The sequence below is a fragment of the Bos indicus genome, chromosome 20, assembly GCF_029378745.1.
Source record: "Bos indicus isolate NIAB-ARS_2022 breed Sahiwal x Tharparkar chromosome 20, NIAB-ARS_B.indTharparkar_mat_pri_1.0, whole genome shotgun sequence".
Classification (NCBI taxonomy): domain Eukaryota; kingdom Metazoa; phylum Chordata; class Mammalia; order Artiodactyla; family Bovidae; genus Bos; species Bos indicus.
Window position 1 is genome coordinate 23,366,136 of NC_091779.1, and position 21,443 is coordinate 23,387,578.

Sequence of the window (21,443 nt, forward strand, 5' to 3'; positions counted from 1 at the left end):
AGTTTGTTGAGTTTCTTCATGACCAATATTTTGAATCTGTTTCAATTACGTCACAATATTTCATTACTTTACATTTAGTTTCTGGAGAATTGTCATTTTGTAGTGCAGTGTTACTATGGTTCATGGTGCCTGATGAGCTGTTTCTCCACAGACAGTTTTCAAGTGGCAAACACCTTTTTTGTTGATTATAACAGATTCAATAGATTAGAAATTAGAGGCCTTTCTTCTGTTTTCCAGTAAGTGGTGCACAATCTTTTGGTTTCTCTTACCTGAACTATCTGTAGTTATATTTGAATCTTCACTCTCCATCCTCCATCACCTCTGTTAGCAGTGTTACCTTGGGCACTCATTATTGCTTCTTGTGCCTCCTGGGTTGTCGGTGCCTTGCCTTCTGCTATAGCCGGGATGGTGGTCTCTTACGTCATATCCAGGGTCTCCTGAATTACAGGCTCTGACATTGCAGGGGAAGGGAGAAGAGAGAGAAGAGCCAGGATTGCAGGGGCACCTATGCTGGGTGCAGTGTTGTAAGGTTCTCTGTCTTGGCCTGTTTGTTCATGGCGGCTGCTGAGGCAGGAGTCGTGTGCCCACCTCCCCTGCTGCCAACCAGTCTTTTGGGGCTGCAGTTTCAGCTGCTAGAGCTGGAGGGCCACTCTTCTCTTGGTTTCTCCCTCCCTCAGTTTCCCCCTCTTCTATATATTCTATCTAGTCTGCTCACTCTTAGATGTACAGATGTATGGAACTCTCCAGCATCCTAGTGTGTTGGGTGGAGGCAGTTTTGTTGTGTTTATAGATGTTTTACTGGTTGTACTTTGACGGGAAAAGATGAAGGTAGTTTTTTATTCTACCATGTTGCCAGCATCCTTTCTTCAACTTTTAAATACACCCATTGACTTTTAAATTTTGGCTGTTATGTTTTGTTTTATTTTTTTGTTGTTGTTGTTATTTATCTGGGCCTAAGAGTTCACTCTGTCCTTTTCAAACATGCTGTTACTTTTTGAAAATATCCACTTTTTCCTTTATTTGTTTAAAGGTAGGAATCATAATTGTTTTATTATCTTATTCTGATAATAAAAATGTGGTTGAAGCCTTTGTGAAACTATTTCTGCTGTTTCTTCTGGTTCTCACTAATAGCATTTTATTTCTTTATATGCTGGTTTATTTTGACAGTGTACTGTTCATTGTTCTTGAAAAACTGTTTGCAGGTCTTTTTTGAGGGCTAGGATCAATGTTTTCTGGATCCTCAAAGAAAAGATTTACATTTGCTTCAGCCAGTTACCTATAAGCTCTACCAAGCAAGTAACCTGAAATTATGTTCACAGCTTTAAGTGTTCTTTGATCACCTTGCAAATCCATGAGGTACAGTTTGTAGTATGTAATATCTCCCTCTACACAGACACACACACAGACACATACAAACACACACACAGGCTGTGGTCAGTGTCAAGAAAACTAGTTTGCGATTCTCTTGTGAGGGAGTGAGGCACTTTTCAGTTCAGTTCAGTTCAGTCGCTCAGAGTGTCCAGCTGTTTGCGACCCCATGGACCGCAGCACGCCAGGCCTCCCTGTCCATCACCAACTCCCGGAGTTTACCCAAACTCAGGTCCATGGAGTCGGTGATGCCATCCAACCATACCATCCTCTGTCATCCCCTTCTCCTGCCTCCAATCTTTCCCAGCATCAGGGTCTTTTCAAATGAGTCAGCTCCTCGCATTAGGTGGCCAAAGTATTGGAGTTTCAGCTTCAACTTCAGTCCTTCCAATGAACACTCAGGACTGATCTCCTTTAGGATGGACTGGTTGGATCTCCTTGCAGTCCAAGGGACTCTCAAGAGTCTTCTCCAGCACCACAGTTCAAAGCATCAATTCTTCAGTGCTCAGCTTTCTTTATAGTCCAACTCTCACATCCATATGTGACTACTGGAAAAACCATAGGCTTCACTAGATGGACCTTTGTTGGCAAAGTAATGTCTCTGCTTTTTAATATGCTGTCTAGGTTGGTCATAGCTTTTCTTCCAAGGGGAAATTGTCTTTTAATTTCATGGCTTCATTCAACATCTGCAGTGATTTTGGAACCCAAGAATATAAAGTCTCTGTTTCCATTGTTTCCCCATCTATTTGCCATGAAGTGATGGGACCAAATGCCATGATCTTTGTTATTTGAATGTTGTTTTAAGCCGACTTTTTCACTCTCCTCTTTCACTTTAATCAAGAGGCTCTTTAGTTCTACTTTGCTTTCTGCCGTAAGGGTGGTGTCATCTGCATATCTGAGGTTATTGATATTTCTCCTGGCAATCTTGATTCCAGCTTGTGCTTCATCCAGCCCAGCATTTCTCATGATGTACATATAAGTTAAATAAGCGGGGTGACAATATACAGCCTTGACATACTCCTTTTCCTATTTGGAACCAGTCTGTTGTTCCATGTCCAGTTCGAACTGTTGCTTCTTGACTTGCATATAGGTTTCTCAAGAGGCAGGTCAGGTGGTCTGGTATTCCCATCTCTTGAAGAATTTTCCACAGTTTATTCTGATCCACACAGTCAAAGGCTTTGGCATAGTCAATAAAGCAGAAATATATGTTTTTCTGGAACTCTCTTGCCTTTTCCATGATCCAGCGGATGTTGGCAATTTGATCTCTGGTTCCTCTGCCTTTTCTAAAGTCAGCTTGAACATCTGGAAGTTCACAGTTCACATATTGTTGAAGCCTGACTTGGAGAATTTTGAGCATTACTTTGCTAGGTATGAGATGAGTGCAATTGTGCAGTAGTTTGAGCATTCTTTGGCATTACCTTTCTTTGGGATTCAGTTCAGTTCAGTTTGGTCTCTCAGTTGTGTCCAACTCTCTGCGACCCCATGAATCGCAGCACGCCAGGCCTCCCTGTCCATCACCAACTCCCAGAGTTTACTCAAACTCATGTCCGTCGAGTTGGTGATGCCATCCAGCGATCTCAATCTCTGTCATCCCCTTCTCCTCTTGCCCCCAATCCCTCCCAGCATCAGAGTCTTTTCCAGTGAGTCAACTTTTCGCATGAAGTGGCCAAAGTACTGGAGTTTCAGCTTTAGCATCATTCCTTCCAAAGAACACCCAGGACTGATCTCCTTTAGAATGGACTGGTTGGATCTCCTTGGGATTACTTCCTGTTAACTCCTAATCTGATGGTGAAGCGCTCTGTAGTCACAGCTGTATGGGAAGTAGGGATAGGGGGTGATTTCTTACTATACTTGTTCCTTACTTTGGATGAATTTTGGGGTTTGTTTTTTATTTCGCTACTATTCCACAAGATCTTGAAAACCCCAGCACAGTTTCTCCTGGCACAGCGAATACCTTTAGAATGGAACCAACTTGTTTGAGCTACTTACTTTTCTAGGTTCCTTAAATTCACCTACAAATGGCCTGCTTTTCCTATTTTCAAAAAAAAAAAATTTAATATTTTATCCAGTATTTTCAGTTGTTTTCTGCAGGAAAATGAGCCCAAATAGCCTAATCTGTTTTATTACTGGAAATGGATTGCCTTGCTTCTTTTTTTATTAAGCTGAAAAATAAGTAGTAACTCCTTTTCAACTTAGCAAGTTTCTGATAATATAAGTATTTTAGACATATATCTCATTAAGATATCTTCAGCAAATTCCTGTGTTTTTGATTTCTTATACATGCAAATGTATTACCTATCAGTAGTAAAATAATTCTTATATTAAACTTTAAATTATTTCTCTTTTCTGATTTATTACAGGACTGACTTCTTTAGTGCTTACAGTCTGAGAAAAATGGCAAATATGGATAGTGATTCTAGGCATCTTCTCATCCCTGAGGGAGATCATGAAATAAATCCTGGACCTATGAATATCCAGTTTGATTCATCAGATATAAGATCTAAAAGGTAAGTGTTTAAAATAAAACATTTATTTTATAATTAAGACTTTTAGTTATTAAAATAGAACTCATTATAACCAAATATATAGAGATTTTATTATAAAATATCTAATTTCTTACAGGGTCTGTATGTTTGTATATAAAAGGAAATATATATGAATACATTTTCTCACTTATATTTGACTTTTTAGACTAAACTCCGTATCTCTGTCAGGGATGGCTGAGGTAAGTTTTATGAAGTAATATGCATGTAACTCATTTAACAAATACATATTGATTGTCTGATCTGTGCGATGTATTACGCGGTCAGGCTTCCGCAGTGGCTCAGTGTTAAAGAATCCACCTGCCAATGTAGGAGATGTAGGTTTGATCCCTGGGTTGGGAAGATCTCCTGGAGGAGGAAATGGCAACTCACTCAAGTATTCTTGCCTGGAGAATTCCATGGACAGAGGATCCTGACGGGCTACAGTCCATGGGTTTGCAAAGAGTTGGACATGACTGAGCAACTGAGCACAAGTATGGGAAGTGCTGGGAATAGAACAGTAAAAATAATTTATAATCCTTACCTTCTTTGAGTTTAAATTCTAGCAGATAGTTTAAGATAATTAGAGTTTAAAATTTATTTCATTCCTTACCTTGAAAATCCAAAAGAATCCACTGAAAAATTATTATAAATGCAATTTATAATAACAGTTTATATTAAAAAATTCAGTAAGGTGGTTGTTTACAAAATACGCAAAAATCAATAGCATTCTAACAATAAAATATAATGGAGGAAAAGATAAAATACATAGGAATAGCCTTAAGAATATGCAAAATCTATATGAGAGAAACTCTAAAATACTAAAATAACAGCACAATGTTTATTCAAATCTGAGATGCTGATTAAAAGTTGTACTGATTTTGGTTGTTCTTTTTTTTTTTTTTTAATATAAAATTAACATAAACTGCTGCCCATACCTCTGATGCAACAATTTCTTAGAACTTAGAATTTTATTTTTGTACCTACTAGAATTCTAGTGCGATTACAAAATCAAAATATAAACAAAATATATCAGTTAAGATATTACAATCTGATTCTTCACATACAGCCTGCTTCTTCTGAATCACTTTTTGACTTGCAGTCATCAAAAATCATTATTTTTTCCTGCTCACACAAAATTGTCCATATTACGATTAAGAGGATTGATAGTGTAGTATTTCTTGAAAGAATTTTCTTCCAAATCACTGATACTTTTTAGTTTTGATGCTTGTACTTGCCTGATCTTACCAGAAGGTGTCACAAAAAGCTTTCTAACAACACTGTGGCTCATATTTATTCCTTGCTGCTGCTGCTGCTAAGTCGCTTCAGTCGTGTCCGACTCTGTGCAACCCCATAGACGGCAGCCCACCAGGCTCCCCCGTCCCTGGGATTCTCCAGGCAAGAACACTGGAGTGGGTTGCCATTTCCTTCTCCAATTCATTAAAGTGAAAAGCGAATGGTCTCTAAATGGTTTGATCATTGAAATGACCACAGATGAACTGTCATGCCACCAGGAGCAGTTACTTTCATGACTGCCACCTGGCTGACAGTGATTAAAAGATGTCCTGGATTATTAGATGCCTCCATATTTTAGAAAGGACTAAGTATGTATGTTCTAGTTAATAAGGTATTACATGTAACAAAAAGGGATATTCTGTTCTCAGTAGGGAAGACTCTAAAATATAGTGTCATGCTCTTTAAATTTTAACCCACAAAATTAATGTGATCTGCCCCTTGCCAAAAAAAATGCCAGAAACCAATGCCAAAGTTTACATGGCCCAGCAGTTTCACTTCTAAACATTAATTTGCAGTGTCAAATAGTATATGTACAGAGTTGTTTGATGCACTGTTTCTTTGTAATAGCAAAAGATTGAAAACAACAAAAATGTCTTTTCTTATAGGACTGGATAAATTATGGTACCTTGATACAATGGAATATTTTTCACCCATTAAAAAGAAGGAAGTGACTTTATTACATATCAAAATGGAACAAGTCTTCAACTTATTTTGTTAAATGAAAAAAGTGAAGTGCAGAGCAGTCAGTGTATATAGTATACTGCCATTTGGGTAAAGACATTAACAAGTTATATATATTGCAAATATATATAAATGAGTCCAGGGGAGTAAATAGGAAACTGTAAGAGTGTTGTCTCCTCAGAAAGAAGCTGAGTGCTTTAGGTGGGACATGTGGCAGTTACTGTTAGGTAAATACCCAACTATTCAACAACCCCACCTATTCCTTGAACTGTTTTTCAGTTTTCTCAAACTCTGTTTCCTCTTCCATTTCTCCCAGGACCTAGGGCTTTCTTACTCATCTCTGTGTGCCAGTTTTTCTCAGGGAATTCACTCAAAAATCCCCTCTAGACAATGCTTTATAAATTATACTTTTTCTTCCTCCCCTTATTCACTATTATTTATCTATCCAATTGGTGCCAGCTGTAATGTCTGTTTAATGTTATGATGGCAAAAAAATGCTGATTTTAAGGCTTTAAGGAGTTTCCAGTCCAGGAGATGAAAGAGGATTGGTTTAAACTATTCTTGATAATCCTGTTTCCATTTTCCAGATACTTAATTTTTTAGTCTTTTTTAGCAGGTTGAGCAGTATGAAATTTATCACTTGAGAAATGTATCATTGTCATTTAAAGTGGTCATCAGAGAAGATAATGAAATGAATCTTGTAATTTTCACTTGTATGTTTCAGTGAATAGAAGGAGTAATGAATGCTGATTAAATGCTCGGAACTTTCTTGAAACCTCTGAATTCTATGATAAATAATTGACCACTGTGACGATACAACACAGGTCATTAAAGTGCATTCCACTGCAATAGGTTGGCAGGAGTTCAAACAGTTCTCTGAGTATTTAACCATTTAGATTAAATGGAAGTATATTTTCTATAATGAAATTTGTCAAAATAAGAGGGAATCAACTATTTTCAATCATAGGATAACTGTCTAGGTAAGCATGTTTTAAGGAAGGCAAATTTTTATAGGAGTTTAGCAGTATTGAATGCTAATTTTCTTGTGAAATAATTTCAGGAACTTATTTGATGGGGGAAAAAACAGGAATATCTTAAAATACTGTTATTTCTACTAAAATGTGGCTTATTTCATTTTATATACATAAATTTCAGATATACTGTATTTTTTATTAACTTTGAAAAAATTAATGTTAATTTAGCCTTATCTTCACATGTTTGTGAAATGATGAAGTATCATTTATACTTTTTTCTAATATACATTGCAGTAAATACAAAGGAGTTAAAATAGCATTTATCCTTGTGCTACCTAAAATCATCTTTCGTATAGCCACACTTTGGGAAACTGTCTTCAGCTGTTAGAATATAAAAAATAACATTTGATACTTTTAGATTGCTTATTCTCAGTTTAATTTGTGGTTGACTCTGTCTCTTCCACTAGGTGGCAATCAAAATCATGTTCTAGTTCAAACATAAAAATTTTAAGAAATATTTGGGACTGAAAGTGTGTTGGACTTGCTTATCATTTTGGTGGACTGGGGATCTGATTAGACTTAGGTAGATGAAGGAGCTTGTCACTGTAGAGGAACCATACATGTCATAATCATAAGCATTTAGATCATTTGGAGAATTTTTGCAAATTACACAAATCCATATTTCTCTCTGCATGCCTCCCCTCCCCTCCCTTATTAGTTTTTCACCTGGTTTGGGGTGAAGAATGTGGGTAGGGGGACAGAGAGGTTTAGAAATCTCCTATACTGTATTTGTTATATGCCATTGGGAGTCACTGGCCTTAGAGTTTGTTTTGCTGCTTTTCCCAGACTTTCTGGTAACCAGATATTAGAGCTGGTATTCAGGATTGCTTCATGCTCAGCTGCTGCTCTGGGATTATAACCTTTGGGAGTTGACCCTCCCAGCCAGCCTGAAACCAAATTGGGATTTGAACTTCCCTTTTTCAGTTTTCTCAAACTCTGTTTCCTCTTGCATTTCTCCCAGTACCTACAGCTTTCTTACTCATCTCTGTGTGTCCAGTTTTTCTCAGGGAATTCACTCAAAAATTCCCTCTAAACAATTCATTGTAAATTATATTTTTTCTTCCTCCCCTTATTCACTAATGCTTATCTATCCTATTGGTGCCAGCTCTGTTGTCTGGTTAATGTTATGATGGCAAGCAATCTGATGTGTCAAAGATCTAGTCTGTTACTTTTTCATGACTATTTGCATTTTAATAAGGAGAATTCTAGAAATATAAAAGCCTAACCTAAGGATTAGATTTTTCTAATAACATTTCAAGGACTCTGGTAAGCCAGTGGGGTAGAGGTAGATATTTAAAATAGGCAGTCTTCTGGGTGCCCTTCAAAGATACCAAGCATGCTTATGGCCCTTATTTTTTTAAAGTGTTTATTTGTCTGCCCGTGTGCAAACTGGCCTCTCTCACTTTTATCTGTCATTAATACTGTCACTAGATAGCAACCTGAATTGACTCTGTTTGTTATCTGTGGTCCGAGAGAGAGAGAGCTACCGGGTGAGAGTGAGCAAGCACATAACAAAGTGAAGAGTTTATCTATTAACGTGTCCTAGGCCAACAACAGTGATTGGAAGTGATTATTTGATTATTGAGGCTCAGTTTCATAGTTGGGGATTTATACAGATCTAGTAAAGTAGTTTTTCCAGGAGTGTTGGTTTCCAAAGCTGTGTAATTGAATTTTGAGGAACTTGCCCTCCATGTTAAATAGGCAGGACCAGGGCCCTTGACCATGCCCACATATCAGTGCCCTGGAGCTGAGGACCAATTTGCTGATTGTATATTATATCTTTTGTTCCCTTCCCTCTCCTTCCTCCTTTCTCCCTTCTTCTTGCCTCTCTTCTTTTCTCTCCCTCTTTAGTCTTCTTCTCTCACCTCTCTTCTCCCTACTTTCCACCATTATTTTTCTCCAATGGAACTCTTTTTGCTAAATGCTTAAAGAGGGCAATCCTGGCCATGGATTTAGAGATGCTTTAAATCTAACTATGGACTTTGTTAGAATGGGATCTTATTTTGAGTTTCATTGGAACCTTTTTATTCTCTCTAGTTCATAGGTTCTTTTACTTCTGCCAGTCTTTCCAGATGTCTTTGCTTAACTGTCCTTTTGCATTTATATTTGCTTTTCTGAGGTGCTTCCATTTCTTTCCCTAGATCTGTCTGTCCTATTTGATGGTTTCTTCCCTTGCCTGCAAACTAGTTCTTTATTTTCTTCCCTTTCATCTTCCCTCATTAACATTATTTGGACAAATCTGAAGAAAGAGGAAGCCTAATAATGGAGTATGACTAGTGCTCGTTAGGGCCAGTCAATCAAGCGTGTTTTGTTGGGAGGAAAGAGTATGAAGAGTTGGCCTAGCATTTTTCTCTGTCTACTCAGTTCTACTTAGTGTTATAACACCTCCAAGTATATAGTTGAAAAGGATTTTAGTGTATCAACCCCGCCCCCGCCAAAAAAGTGTAGTGGGCTGCAAATAAGAAAAGAGTTTATGGTGGTGGGGGAGGGGGGTGTCTTAAAATTATAATTCAGGAGACACACATTTGGGTAATCCTGAAAGAGTGTTCTGAGAAAGTCAGGGCCTTATAAAGACAGAAAGCCATGAGATTGTTAATACTTGCCTGGAAAGAATTGTTATTCATCCTTAAGGAATCACAAGTTGTTTTAGGATAGGGGTCCTAGATGTAAATTACTGGTTATTTTAGGGTAAGGGTCTGATAAGTATCTTGAGTTTCTGGCAGATGTTCTAAATAACTTGCTTATCAGGTCAAAAGGTCAGACTGCATCCAAGCTGAGACTTGCATAACTCATACTTCCTTAATGGCTTCCTGGCTCCCTTTCAGAAAACTCTCAGCAATACCAACTCCATTTGGATTTTCCTTTCTTAAGTAATTATATCATTACTGCAAAAGTGATGAAACCCATTGCAAACTCATTCAATTTTCTTATTAAAGGAAATTAAAACTCCTTTTAACAAACAGACAAAATCAAATATTTTAAGTTGGAGGCTCATGAAATTTAGGGATCTTGTCAAAAGCCTAATGGATGACTGTAGCCCAAAGATAAGGAATTGATATAAAAGAAACATACTGAGATTATGTATCTTTGTCTTGCCTGTTATATTTTAGTCTTAATCTCAAATTGTCTCCAAAAGTCTACTATATAATTTTCCTATGGCTTCTTGTTTTAAGATTTCATCTTGCAATCTATTCTGTATTTCTTTGTCCCCAAGTATAGTTTCTAAGGGCTTTTAAATATTAAGAGATAAGTGAATGCCTCAACATTTCAAGCTAAGAAATACTTTTCTATAAAGTGACATAGAAAATTACTTTGGTGCTATACTTATTTTAAAAAGTTTGATTCATTTGCAACATCATCACACTTCCTCATTTTTTCTATTTCAGTTAGCTTATAATTTAACTTGGCATGTATCACTACTTCAATTAAGGTTATTTCTCTTTTATCAAATTCATATCTGACTTGTTGTTATTTATTCTAACACTAGTTTTTATGTCTACCAATGCCTCTGGTTTTTTATTTTATTGTACTTCTTCCATAGAATGGCTTCTAATCTTCTCTTAAATTCTGGCTTATTTATTATAAATTGATGTAGCCATTGGTCTTCATCCTGTCTTTGAGTGTTGTTATACCCTAGCTCTTATATATTAAAATTGTTATTACTTTAGTATGTTACTTTCATTTTGTTTCTCCTTTATTATAGTTGGCTCAGAGGGTAAAACGTCTGCCTACAATGTGGGAGACCTGGGTTCGATCCCTGGGTCGGGAAGATCCCCTGGAGAAGGAAATGGCAACCCACTCCAGTACTCTTGCCTGAAAAGTCCCATGGAAGGAGAAGCCTGGTAGGCTACAGTCCATGGGATCACAAAGAGTCAGACACGACTGAGCAACTTCACTTCACTTATTATGGTTAGAGAATAATTTTTATAAATATTTTCTATTTTATTTCAGCATTATTGAGACATAATTGGTCTGTTTTATTAAGGCTAGTAAATTTGGGTGTTAAAAATAATTGCTTAAAAAGAGGGCATGATCCTTAAACATTGCTAGTGGAATTGAAACATGATATAGCCACTCATTATTCCTTCCAGTTTTATTGAGATATAATTGACATCCAGCACTTTATAAGTTTAAGCTGTACATCATAATGATTTGACTTACATAATAAAATGATTATTAGAATAAATTTAATATACATCCATCATCTCATGTAGATACAAAAATTTAAAAACAGAAAAAAATATTTTTCCTTATAATGAGAACTCTTAGGATTTACTCTCTTAACAACTTTCATATATAACATACAGCAGTATTAACTGTATTTATCATGTTGTGCATTATATTCCTAGTACATATTTATTTTGTAACTGAAAGTTTATATGTTTTCACTGCCTGTCTTCTTCCATTCCTCCTCTACCCGGCCTCTGGTAGAGTCTTTATTTCTATTTAGTCTTTATTTCTATGAATTTGTTTGTTTTTGAAGTATAATTGACCTGTAACGCAGTTCGTTCCTCTTATACAGCATAGTGATTTGACATTTCTGTGCATTTTAAAATGATCACTTCAATAAGCTTAGTTATGATCTGTCACCATACAAAGATACTACACTGACTTTGTTTCCCATACTATTCATTTCATACCCATGACTTCTTTTGCAACTGGTATAGCCACTTTTGAAAACAGTGTGATAATTCCTACAAATGTTAAATACAGGATTATCATTTGACTTAACAATTCTACACCTAGGTATATACCCAAGAGAATTGAAACATATGTCCAAACAAATATAAAGAAATGTCCATAACATTTATAATAGCCAAAAGTGGAACCAATCCAAATATCCATCAGTTGATATATGTATAAACCAAATGTAGTATATCCATACAACATAATATTATTTGACCATAAAAAAAGGATTAAAGTGTCAATATATGCTACAATATATATGAACCTTGAAAACATGTTATATAAAAGAGGCCACACACAAAAAAAATATATGATTCAATTTATATGAACTATCTAAATTAGGTAAAGGCAATAGAGACAGAAAGAAGATTAATGGTTGCAGATACTGGCGAGAGGGAATAATGGAACTTCTTTTTGGAGTGATGAAAAGTTCTAAAGTTGATTATGGTGGGACTTCCCTGGCAGTCCAGTGGTTAAGACTCCACACTTCCACTGCAGGGGGCACAAGTGGTGCCCCTGATGGGAGAACTAAGATCCCACATTCTATATGGCATAGCCAAAAAACAAAAAATTGGTTTTGGTGCTTGAGAGACAACTCCATGAATGTTCTAAAAACTATTGAATCACACATTTAAATGGGTAAATTTTACAGTATGTGAATTAATATTTTAATAATCTATCATTTTTAATAAAGTATTTTTATTTTACTTATTTTTAAATTCTTTGGCCATGCCATGCAGCATGTGGGATCTTAGTTCCCAGCCAGGAATTGAACCCATGCTTCCTGCCATGGAAATGTGGAGTCTTAGCTACTAGACCTACTAGACAGACTGCCAGGGAAGTCTTGTTAATCTATTACTTTTTTTTTAATTAAAGAGGACAAGGGAGATTTTGCTTATGACAAGGGCAGACTAGGGAATTTGGACCAACCAACTGCTTAGAATAACTAGAAAAACTTACCACCCCTCCAATTTTTTTAATGTGCCTATGGACATAGGAGAACTGATAAGACAAGAACAGTAGGATCTAGATCTCGAAGAAGGAGGGCACCAAGAAAGGGAAGTGCAGCATTTCCTCAAGAGTATCTGCCAATTCTAGTTTAAGTTTATTAGCTGAGAAGCTATTAAATTGACAGAACTTTTGACAGCTTTACAAGGCCACAGGGAGAAAAATTGGAATTCAGTGCTCACTAAAAGTAGGCAGGCCCCTGCAAACTTCAAGCTGAAAAGCCTAGAAATATGAGTGAACAGGAAATAGAATGGTCTTCTTTCAGAGACTGTAGCTCAACTTTAACTCATCTCAGTTCCTAAAATTGAATTAAAGTAATCTAGGTCTGCTAAGTGTCTTAAATTGGTTCCCCAAAGCAAATGTACATCCTTTCTAAAGAAAATAATATTATTCTAAGCCTTCAACTTATTTATACTATTTTCTGTATACTAAAATTCCATTAAGTACAATGCCAGGTACTTAAAAATAGCTAGGCAGAGAAGATAAACCAACATGATTAGAAATTGGAGACTTGGATATACAATAAAGACTGACAGATGATCCAGCTGATGGAGTTATCAGAAACAGACTTTTACAGACTATTTTTAATATGTTCAAGGAAACTGAAATAAGATTGAGAATTTTGGCACTGGCTAAAAATATAAAAAAGAACCAAACTCATAGAAAATGTTTGCTGAATTAAAAAAGGGCCCAGATAGAAAATCTGGGAACAAAAGACAGAAAACAGTAACCTAAAGTAAGAAATCAGTCAATGATGAAAACAAATCAAGGCAAGGATGTAGAACAATAGGAGTGATTATGCAGTACTAGAGTAAGTGTAAATTAGTATAATCACTTTGCAAGAGAGTTTGTAATTATCTGCTAGCATTTAGTATACACTATTTGTAATCAATAGAAACATTTCACCAAGGGACATGTACAAAAATATAGATTATAAGTTATTCATAAGAGTGCCAAACTGGAAACAACCTGGATACCCACCAACCAGCTATGGTTAAATAAATCATATTTTCATGTAATGGAATATTACACATTTATAAAAATGAACAATCTACAGCTGCAAACAAGAATATGGATGAACCTCAGAAAGATAATGTTGGCGAAAGAAGCTAAACAGAAAAACACACATTGTGTTATTACACTTTATGTAAAGCTCAAAAGCAAGTAAAACTAATTTCATGTTTCTGTGCACCTGAGTGCAGAGGGCATGTATGTGGGTCTATACTTATCTGAAAATATACTAGACTGTTAACTGGTTATTTCTAATGGGTGATTTTAATTTTCTTATATAACATCTGTATTATCCTCAATATAAACAGTGTATGACTTTTATTAAAAAACAGCTTATCCAGAAAATATAGCATTCCCATAATATAGGATAAAAATAGTATATACAAAGTGAAAACCCATTTTCTTACAAACAGTGTTTAAGTCAACTGTACTTCTATAGGATGATAAATTTATCTTTTTTCTCTAAGAGGAGATTTTGTTTTGTTCTTGTATGGAGAAGGTTCTGGAAAAAGACAAAAGCATAAAGAAACATAAACCTATCATACAGAGGCAAGTGTTGTTAAAGCATTTTAGTATATTTTCTCCTGTCCTTTTCAATGATGTTTTAATGAGATCATATACTATATACAATTTTAATTTTTTTAACTTTTTCAATTTAAATTTTTATTACTTCTTGTTGTTACTTCTGCAAAATATTCCTTAGTTGTCTGCCTGCCTACCTGTTTTTTCTCCTTCTCTGCTTCTGTCCCTTGCTGTCTACTTCCTCCCTCCCTTTCTTTTGTTCTATCCCTTCCTTTTGTCGGTAAGCATTCACTAAGCTCCTTTTGGTGCTAGACACTCTGGGGAAGGAGATAGACACTCAGCAAAAGTAAAAGAGAGGTTATAAATATTTGATATGTATTTATATATATGTATATTGTATATGTATATATAATAATATATGTACATGCACTCAGTTTTGCCATTGTAGAATGAAAACAGCCATAGACAACACGTAACTGCATGGGCCTTGCTGTGTTCTGATAAAAACTTTATTGATAAAAACAGACTATGGGCCAGACTTGTCCTATCTGGCTGTAACTAACAACCTCTGGTCTGCAAGGAGGGACTGGACTTAGGTGTAAGCAACTGTAGGGACTGGTACTTCTGGAAAAGTTAAAAAAGTAAGGTCCACTCACCTTAATTTCTCTCCACCCTCACAGTTGCTTCTAATAGTTGTTCTAATCTAATGAGCCTTTTAGATAATTAAACAGTCTCCAGCCTCTCCCTGAACCTTAGGCCTCTGCAGCACATCTAGAGTTCTTCGGCAAGGTTTTCTAAGGGTTTTAGCTTAGATAATTTAGCCATAAATTCTAGGGATTATGACTGAGGCTAAGAATAATAAGTAAGGGGAAAGTACCAGATTTCAAGGAATTGTAAAAAATTTTACAATAAAAATTATCGTTAAGGATCATTGAAATGCCCCCAAAAGCTATGATCATTTTTCCATATTAAGAATTATTTCTAAATATCATTTTATATAAATGCATATTATTTATTTAACTATATCATAATTTAACAATGTTTAACTATTAAGCTGTTCACAATTTTAATTATTTTAAATAATGCTTTGCTTAGCAGCTTTCTACATGCCATATTTATACCATATTTTGATTTCTTCTAGTAGAGTCTCAAAAGTATAATTATTAGAATAAAAGGATGGAAAGCAGAATTAAGGTTTTTTTATATATTACTATATAGCCAAATTGTTATCTAGAAAGGCTGTGCAACTTTATACTCCTGCCATCTATGCGTGGAAGTTCCTGTGTCAGAATCCCCTTTCTAGCACTGTTTATTTTCTTTTTCACTAAATTGTTTATAAAACTTTCCTATATGTAGAATTAGCTGATAAGAGCCAGTTGGCAGCAGATTTCATGTTGGACTGTTGCCTTATCAGACTGTTCGGTTATTTTGGGAGTGGTTTGCTAAGTAACATGGCATACAACCAACAGTGGATTCTGGTCAGGCTACTACAGTGTTTGCCATTTGGGTTGAAGGCCAGTTTATGTAGACCATTTGTTTCTAGTGTCTTTTTACCTTTTTTTTAAATCTTATTTGGCTCCACCAGGTTTTAGTTGAATCATGCAAGATCTTCAGTTGTGGCATCCAAACTTCTAGTTGCAAGTGTGTGGGATCCCACACATGTAGTTCCCTGATCAGAGATCAAACCCCCTGCACTGGGAGCATGCAGCCCTTAGCCACTGGATCCCCAGGGAAGTCCCCATTTACCTTTCTTGAGGGTCATGATAAAGATTTCTAAAGCTTGATAAGTTGTTGTTGTTATTCATTTGCTAAGTTGTGTCCGACTCTTTGGGACCCCATGAACTATAGTACACCAGGCTTCCCTGTCCTTCACTATGTCCTGGAGTTTGTTTAAATTCATGTCCATTGAGTCGGTGATGCCTTCCAACCATCTCATCCTCTGTTGCCTTCTTCTCCTGCCTTCAATCTTTCCCAGCATCAGGGTCTTTTCTAGTGAGTCGGCTCTTTGCATCAGGCGGCCAAAGTATTGGAGCTTTAGCATCAGTCCTTCCAATTAATATTCAGGGTTGATTTCTTTTAGGATTGACTGGTTTGATCGCCTTAGTATTCCTTTCTTAAGTTATGGGAGAGGAATAAGAGCAAGGCTCTTTTTCTCTGGTAATCTGTTTAAAGAGTAGATGAATTTTTTGTGTTTTCAATTACTAGGTAACAATTAAGGTAATGAAGAAAGCAATTCTAGTGTTCATCTGAAGAATCATAAGTATATATCAAAAATAAGACTTGTCTCAATATATATACTTATTGAAATATTTCATTACATTTCCAGCTTTTGAGGAAATTTTAGTTAAAATTCTGGCCTGGCAATTTTCTTTTCCCCTGCTTTTTGTCTTTTTAATGGGGAGTAATTAGGCTTTGAAACTAGAAATTTTATTTCTCTTCCAGAAATTCTTTTGGTAGATTTGTGTAAGAAGGAGAGTAATAATGGGTGTGACATTGAGGGTTGAAGCCTATAATATCTATAATTTATATTATTACTTATTTATAATTAATATAAATAATTACAACTAAGTATATAATTAAGTATATCTTAGTTATAATTTATAATTAAGACATTCTTTTCTTCCAAAAATTAATAATACTCTTACTTTATTGCAGTTAAAGAAATTGAGACAATTTGGGACTTACTGTAGCATTCTGATAAAATGAGCAAAAGAAAGAATGTGCTTGGAGAGTGTGCCCTCTTGGGAATTTCACATTCCTCATTGGCTCAGAGGGTAAAGTGTCTGCCTGCAATGCTGGAGACCTGAGTTCGATCCCTGGGTCAGGAAGATCCCCTGGAGAAGGAAATGGCAACTCACTCCAGTACTCTTGCCTGGAAAATCCCATGAATGGAGAAGCCTGGTAGGCTACAGTCCATGGGGTTGCAAAAAGTCAGACACGACTGAGCGAGTTCACTTCAATCTTACTTTGTAGAATGTCACTCATGGTGTTCTGTTGGAACTGCTTTTTCTAGGTAAAAAATAGGATGGGGTGGTGGTGGTGGTGGTGTTACTGTTTTATATCAACCTAGAGAAAAACTGAAGAACTGTTATGTTTGTATATACTTACAGGTGCTTCTAGCATCTTAACTTTGTTGAAAGTTCCTGATGTTTATTTATACAATTCTTTTGGCCTCATTCCAGTGCTGATACTAAAATCAAAACAAACAAAAAGAACCTTACATTTATGTTATTGATCATTTTGTAGCCATGAAAGAAGAGATTGTTTAATTTCAGCACAGTTGAATTAAAACAATTTATGGGTTTTTAAAAACCAAAATTTGAAACCATGAATTGCACTGAAAGAATTTGTAAATTCATTCTTAGCAGCATCTGTATTTAATTAAACTGTATAGTCCTGAGAATTGATATTCAGGTCAAGTTCTTTGTCCATGTGTCATTAAGAAAGATTTTTACTTGTGACTAAGTAACAGCCTAGAATTTTAAAATAAAGAACCCATAACCTTAGCCAGGTATTTATCAGGTAAATACCCATAGCCAGGTATTTATCAGCATTTACTTTTTTATCATACCAACCTTATCAGTTAAAAAAAATAAGCTGAAAAATTGGAACTGTATATATTTATATGTGTGTATATGTACTTTTTTTTCTTTTTGTTTCATTTTTTATTTTTTTGTATGTGTACTTCTGTATTATGTATATTATAAAACACAAAAATAGAAATTTAAAAATTATGTAATGATCTTGATAGAATTAACTTTGAAGAAGTGAAAGTCACTCAGTTGTATCTGATTCTTTGTGACTCCATGAATATACAGTCCATGGAATTCTCCAGGCCAGAATACTGAGTGGGTAGCCTTTCCCTTCTCCAGGGGATCTTCCCAACCCAGGGGTCGAACTCAGGTCTTCTGCATTGCAGGCAGATTCTTTACCAACTGAGCTATCAGGGAATCCCAGTAGAAATAACTTTAAATTTTACTTAACAGTACATTAAAACTTTTATTTTTACTTTATAATATTAACAATAACAATAGAATATGCTTTATTATTTTTGAAAATCTTCTAACACCTTGCCACAATAGTAATTCAAGATAATTTGAAATTCATTTCTGCTCATCCTACAATAATATATGGAAGTTTTTGTTGAAATTTGCCTGGTAAATTTTTATCCTTCTCAATATGACTCAATCACATTTAGTGACTGCTGTGCTAGTTTGTGTATTCTGGTATTCCTTGTTATTAATATTTTTAAAGCCCCAAATACTCCTGTTTTTATTGGTTTAATACTGTTAACTTGGAAACAACCGGTAGCATTGTTCACCTTTCTTGGTTCTCTCTCCAGTCTATCCTCCCACCTCTCCTCTCCTTTAGAAAAAAATTTAAAAAAACACACTGGTTTAGAGAGAGCCTTCAGAAAACAGCTAATCTCTTTCCTGAGGGGAGGGAGAAATTAACAGAATCATCCTTCTCAGGTTAACTGGAATTAAAATCAAAACTGTTGCAAGCCAGTAGCTTCTTGGCCAGAATGGAGGAGCTACCTCACGGGTCTGAAAGTACATTAGAGGGGAGCTAAATACTTCAGGGATATCCATTTGGAAGGTACTCTGATGAGAAGGATACAAAGGAGAAAGAATCATTAGATATACTCAGATCTAATAATTTACATTGGAATTATAACTTTATAATGTTTTTTATACTGTTTTATGCAAAATGTAAATTTTCATGTTTGAAATAAATTGAATGTTTAATGTCACTGACTTTTAGCCATTTTATACTCTGAATACTTTTTAGTGAAGATATTAATACTTAGTATTATACAAAATTAATACCTAGATACTGGTGTTGTCATTTGCTTCATTATTACAATTTTTACTTTGATTTTTTTGTGTGGTTAATAATATGTTCAAAGACCATTTAGATTCTTTGGAAGTTCTTAAACATTAGAAAAATTTTAATCCGTGCCTATAAAATTGCAGTTTTGAGTTTTATTGGTGACAGACATTATTTTCAACAATAAAATCATGTAACAATGGAAACATTTTTAAACATCCATTATCAGAATATTTTCTGTATAATGTGAGTTTTTTAAAAAGCAACTGCTTTTTCAGGGACTTCCCTGATAGACCAGGGTTAAAACTCCAAGCTTTCAATACAGGGTACACAGGTTGGATCCCTGGTCAGGGAACCAGAATCCCAAATGTCACTCAGAATGGCAATAAATTACTTTTCAAAAAGCAACTTCTTTCTCAGTCATTGTTACAATATCTTTACTTTGAAGGGAGACAGATTAGGTATGTGGGGAGTTATTTTAGTTTTGGATACCTTCTGGGTACCTATGTAGCATACTCTTGACAGCCACAAGTCATCATAGAAGAGGTCAACATTGGAACAATTGTCTTGTTACAGAAAAAAGGTAGCTAATTCTTATTTAAGTTTAACAAATCTTTAAGATATTTTGCCACAAGATAACCAGCAAATTTCTGTTTGGTACACAAGAATTTTTGGGTCCCTCTTGATCTCATTACTGAATTTTGAAAGAATATGTTACTTTAAGATCTGTTTTTAAAGTTCTTTTTAATCATATGTTATATACAGTATACAGAAAAGTGTATGGTACATATGTACAATTTAAAAATTCATAAAGCCCACACCCATCCAACCAACAGTGAAGTCTAGAAATTAGCTGCACAGCAGCTGTTTTGAAGCTATTTTGAAGGTGTGTGTCTTTCACCAAACACATCCCTCTGCCTCCCTATAGGTAGTCACTCTCATGACATTTATGTGATCATTTTCCTGCTTTTCTTTATTATTTATTGTCTATGTATCCCTAAATACTGAATTCAGTTTTACCTGTTTTTGCATCTCATGTAAATGGGATCCTACTGTGTATATTCTTTTGTGACTTTTGTTGAGCATTATAGTTTTCATCCAAGTGGTACATAACTACTTTCATTGTCAGTGGTTTCTAGCATTTTATTCTATAAGTATCAGCAGTTTATTTATTCATTCTACTTTTGAACATTTGGGATATTTCCATTGTGGGACTTTTACAAAGAATGACATTATTGTATGTGTCTCCTGGTATATACGAGAACTCTTCTAGGATATATCCCAGGGAGTAAATTTGATGGGTAATAGTATATATGGGGTCGCACAGAGTCGGACATGACTGAAGTGACTTAGCAGCAGCAGCAGCAGCAGTGTATATGTATATTCAACTTCAGCTTCCCAGGTGGCTCAGAGGTTAAAGCATCTGCCTGCAGTGCGGGAGACTTGGGTCCAATCCCTGGGTCAGGAAGATCCCCTGGAGAAGGAAATGGCAACCCACTCCAGTACTCTTGCCTGGAGAATCCCGTGGACGGAGGAGCCTGGTGGGCTACAGTCCACGGGGTCGCAGAAAGTTGGACACGACTGAGCGACTTCACTTTCACTTTCATATTCAACTTCACTAGATAGTACCAGACTCTTTTCCACAGGGGTTTTACCAGCTTATATTCCCAGTAGAGTTTCCATTGTTCTGCCTCCTACTAGTACTTGATATTGTGAGATTGTTAAATTTTACCATTCTGATGAACATATTATGCTGTGTCATTATATTTTTTCCATGAGATGGAAGTTGGTAAAGTGTTATTAATGATAACCAGTTGTAGGATTATAGGTGATTTTTATATTTTCTATGCTTTTAAAGCATTTTCCTATAGTATTTACACTTACCTCTTCAGCTACCACTTCATTGCTCTCATTCCTCTTTACAGAAAACTCTTTGCAAGGATTATTTGTACTCACCATACCAAACTTTTCTCTTGAACCCAGTTCATTCAGGATTTTGCTCTAACTACTCCGCCAAAACTGCTCACATGCAGGTAACCAGTGGTCATTTCATAGACTAGTCCTCATCTCATTTGACTTAGCAGTAGCACTTGACACAATCATTCTCTAATCCTGAAAAGTCTTTAATTTGTTTTTGGATACCATACTAAATTAATTTTCCTTTAGGTTGCTGCTTCTCATTTTTTATAGATTTTGATACTTTGATTATTCCCTCCATCATTTCTCCCCCAGGTATTTATTTAAAATTTTTTTAAACTAAAGAAAAGTTAAAAACGTTATATTCATGATTTTTGATTAACTTTTTTTCTGATTATAAAAGCAATATAGGTTTTGATGGTCATACTGTGGTTATATAAGACGTCATCATTGGGGGTTTACCTGCATGAAGTGTATATGGGAAATCTTTGTAGTATTTTTTCCAACTTCTATATTTCTAAAGTGATTTCAAAATGTATTTACTCACTGTATTTTATTGGGCTCCTAT

At 35.5% G+C, this 21,443-nt stretch overlaps 1 protein-coding gene across 15 annotated transcripts in view; it reads left to right on the top strand.

The window, feature by feature from the left end:
• SLC38A9 (solute carrier family 38 member 9) overlaps positions 1-21,443 on the top strand; it is a 97,979-nt gene that overhangs the window by 10,458 nt on the left and 66,078 nt on the right. For 8 of the 15 annotated variants that reach the window (XR_011562424.1, XM_070774676.1, XM_070774668.1 and 5 more), the window contains one exon: positions 3,729-3,875. Coding sequence is in view for 7 of the 15 variants with exons in the window: in XM_070774676.1 (XP_070630777.1) it covers positions 3,729-3,875 (147 nt within the window). In the remaining 8 variants the exon portion in view is untranslated. Of the gene's footprint in view, positions 1-3,725; positions 3,876-4,113; positions 6,848-21,443 lie in introns of those variants that run through there. The other 7 variants (XM_070774671.1, XM_070774672.1, XM_070774675.1 and 4 more) reach the window with 3 other exon arrangements.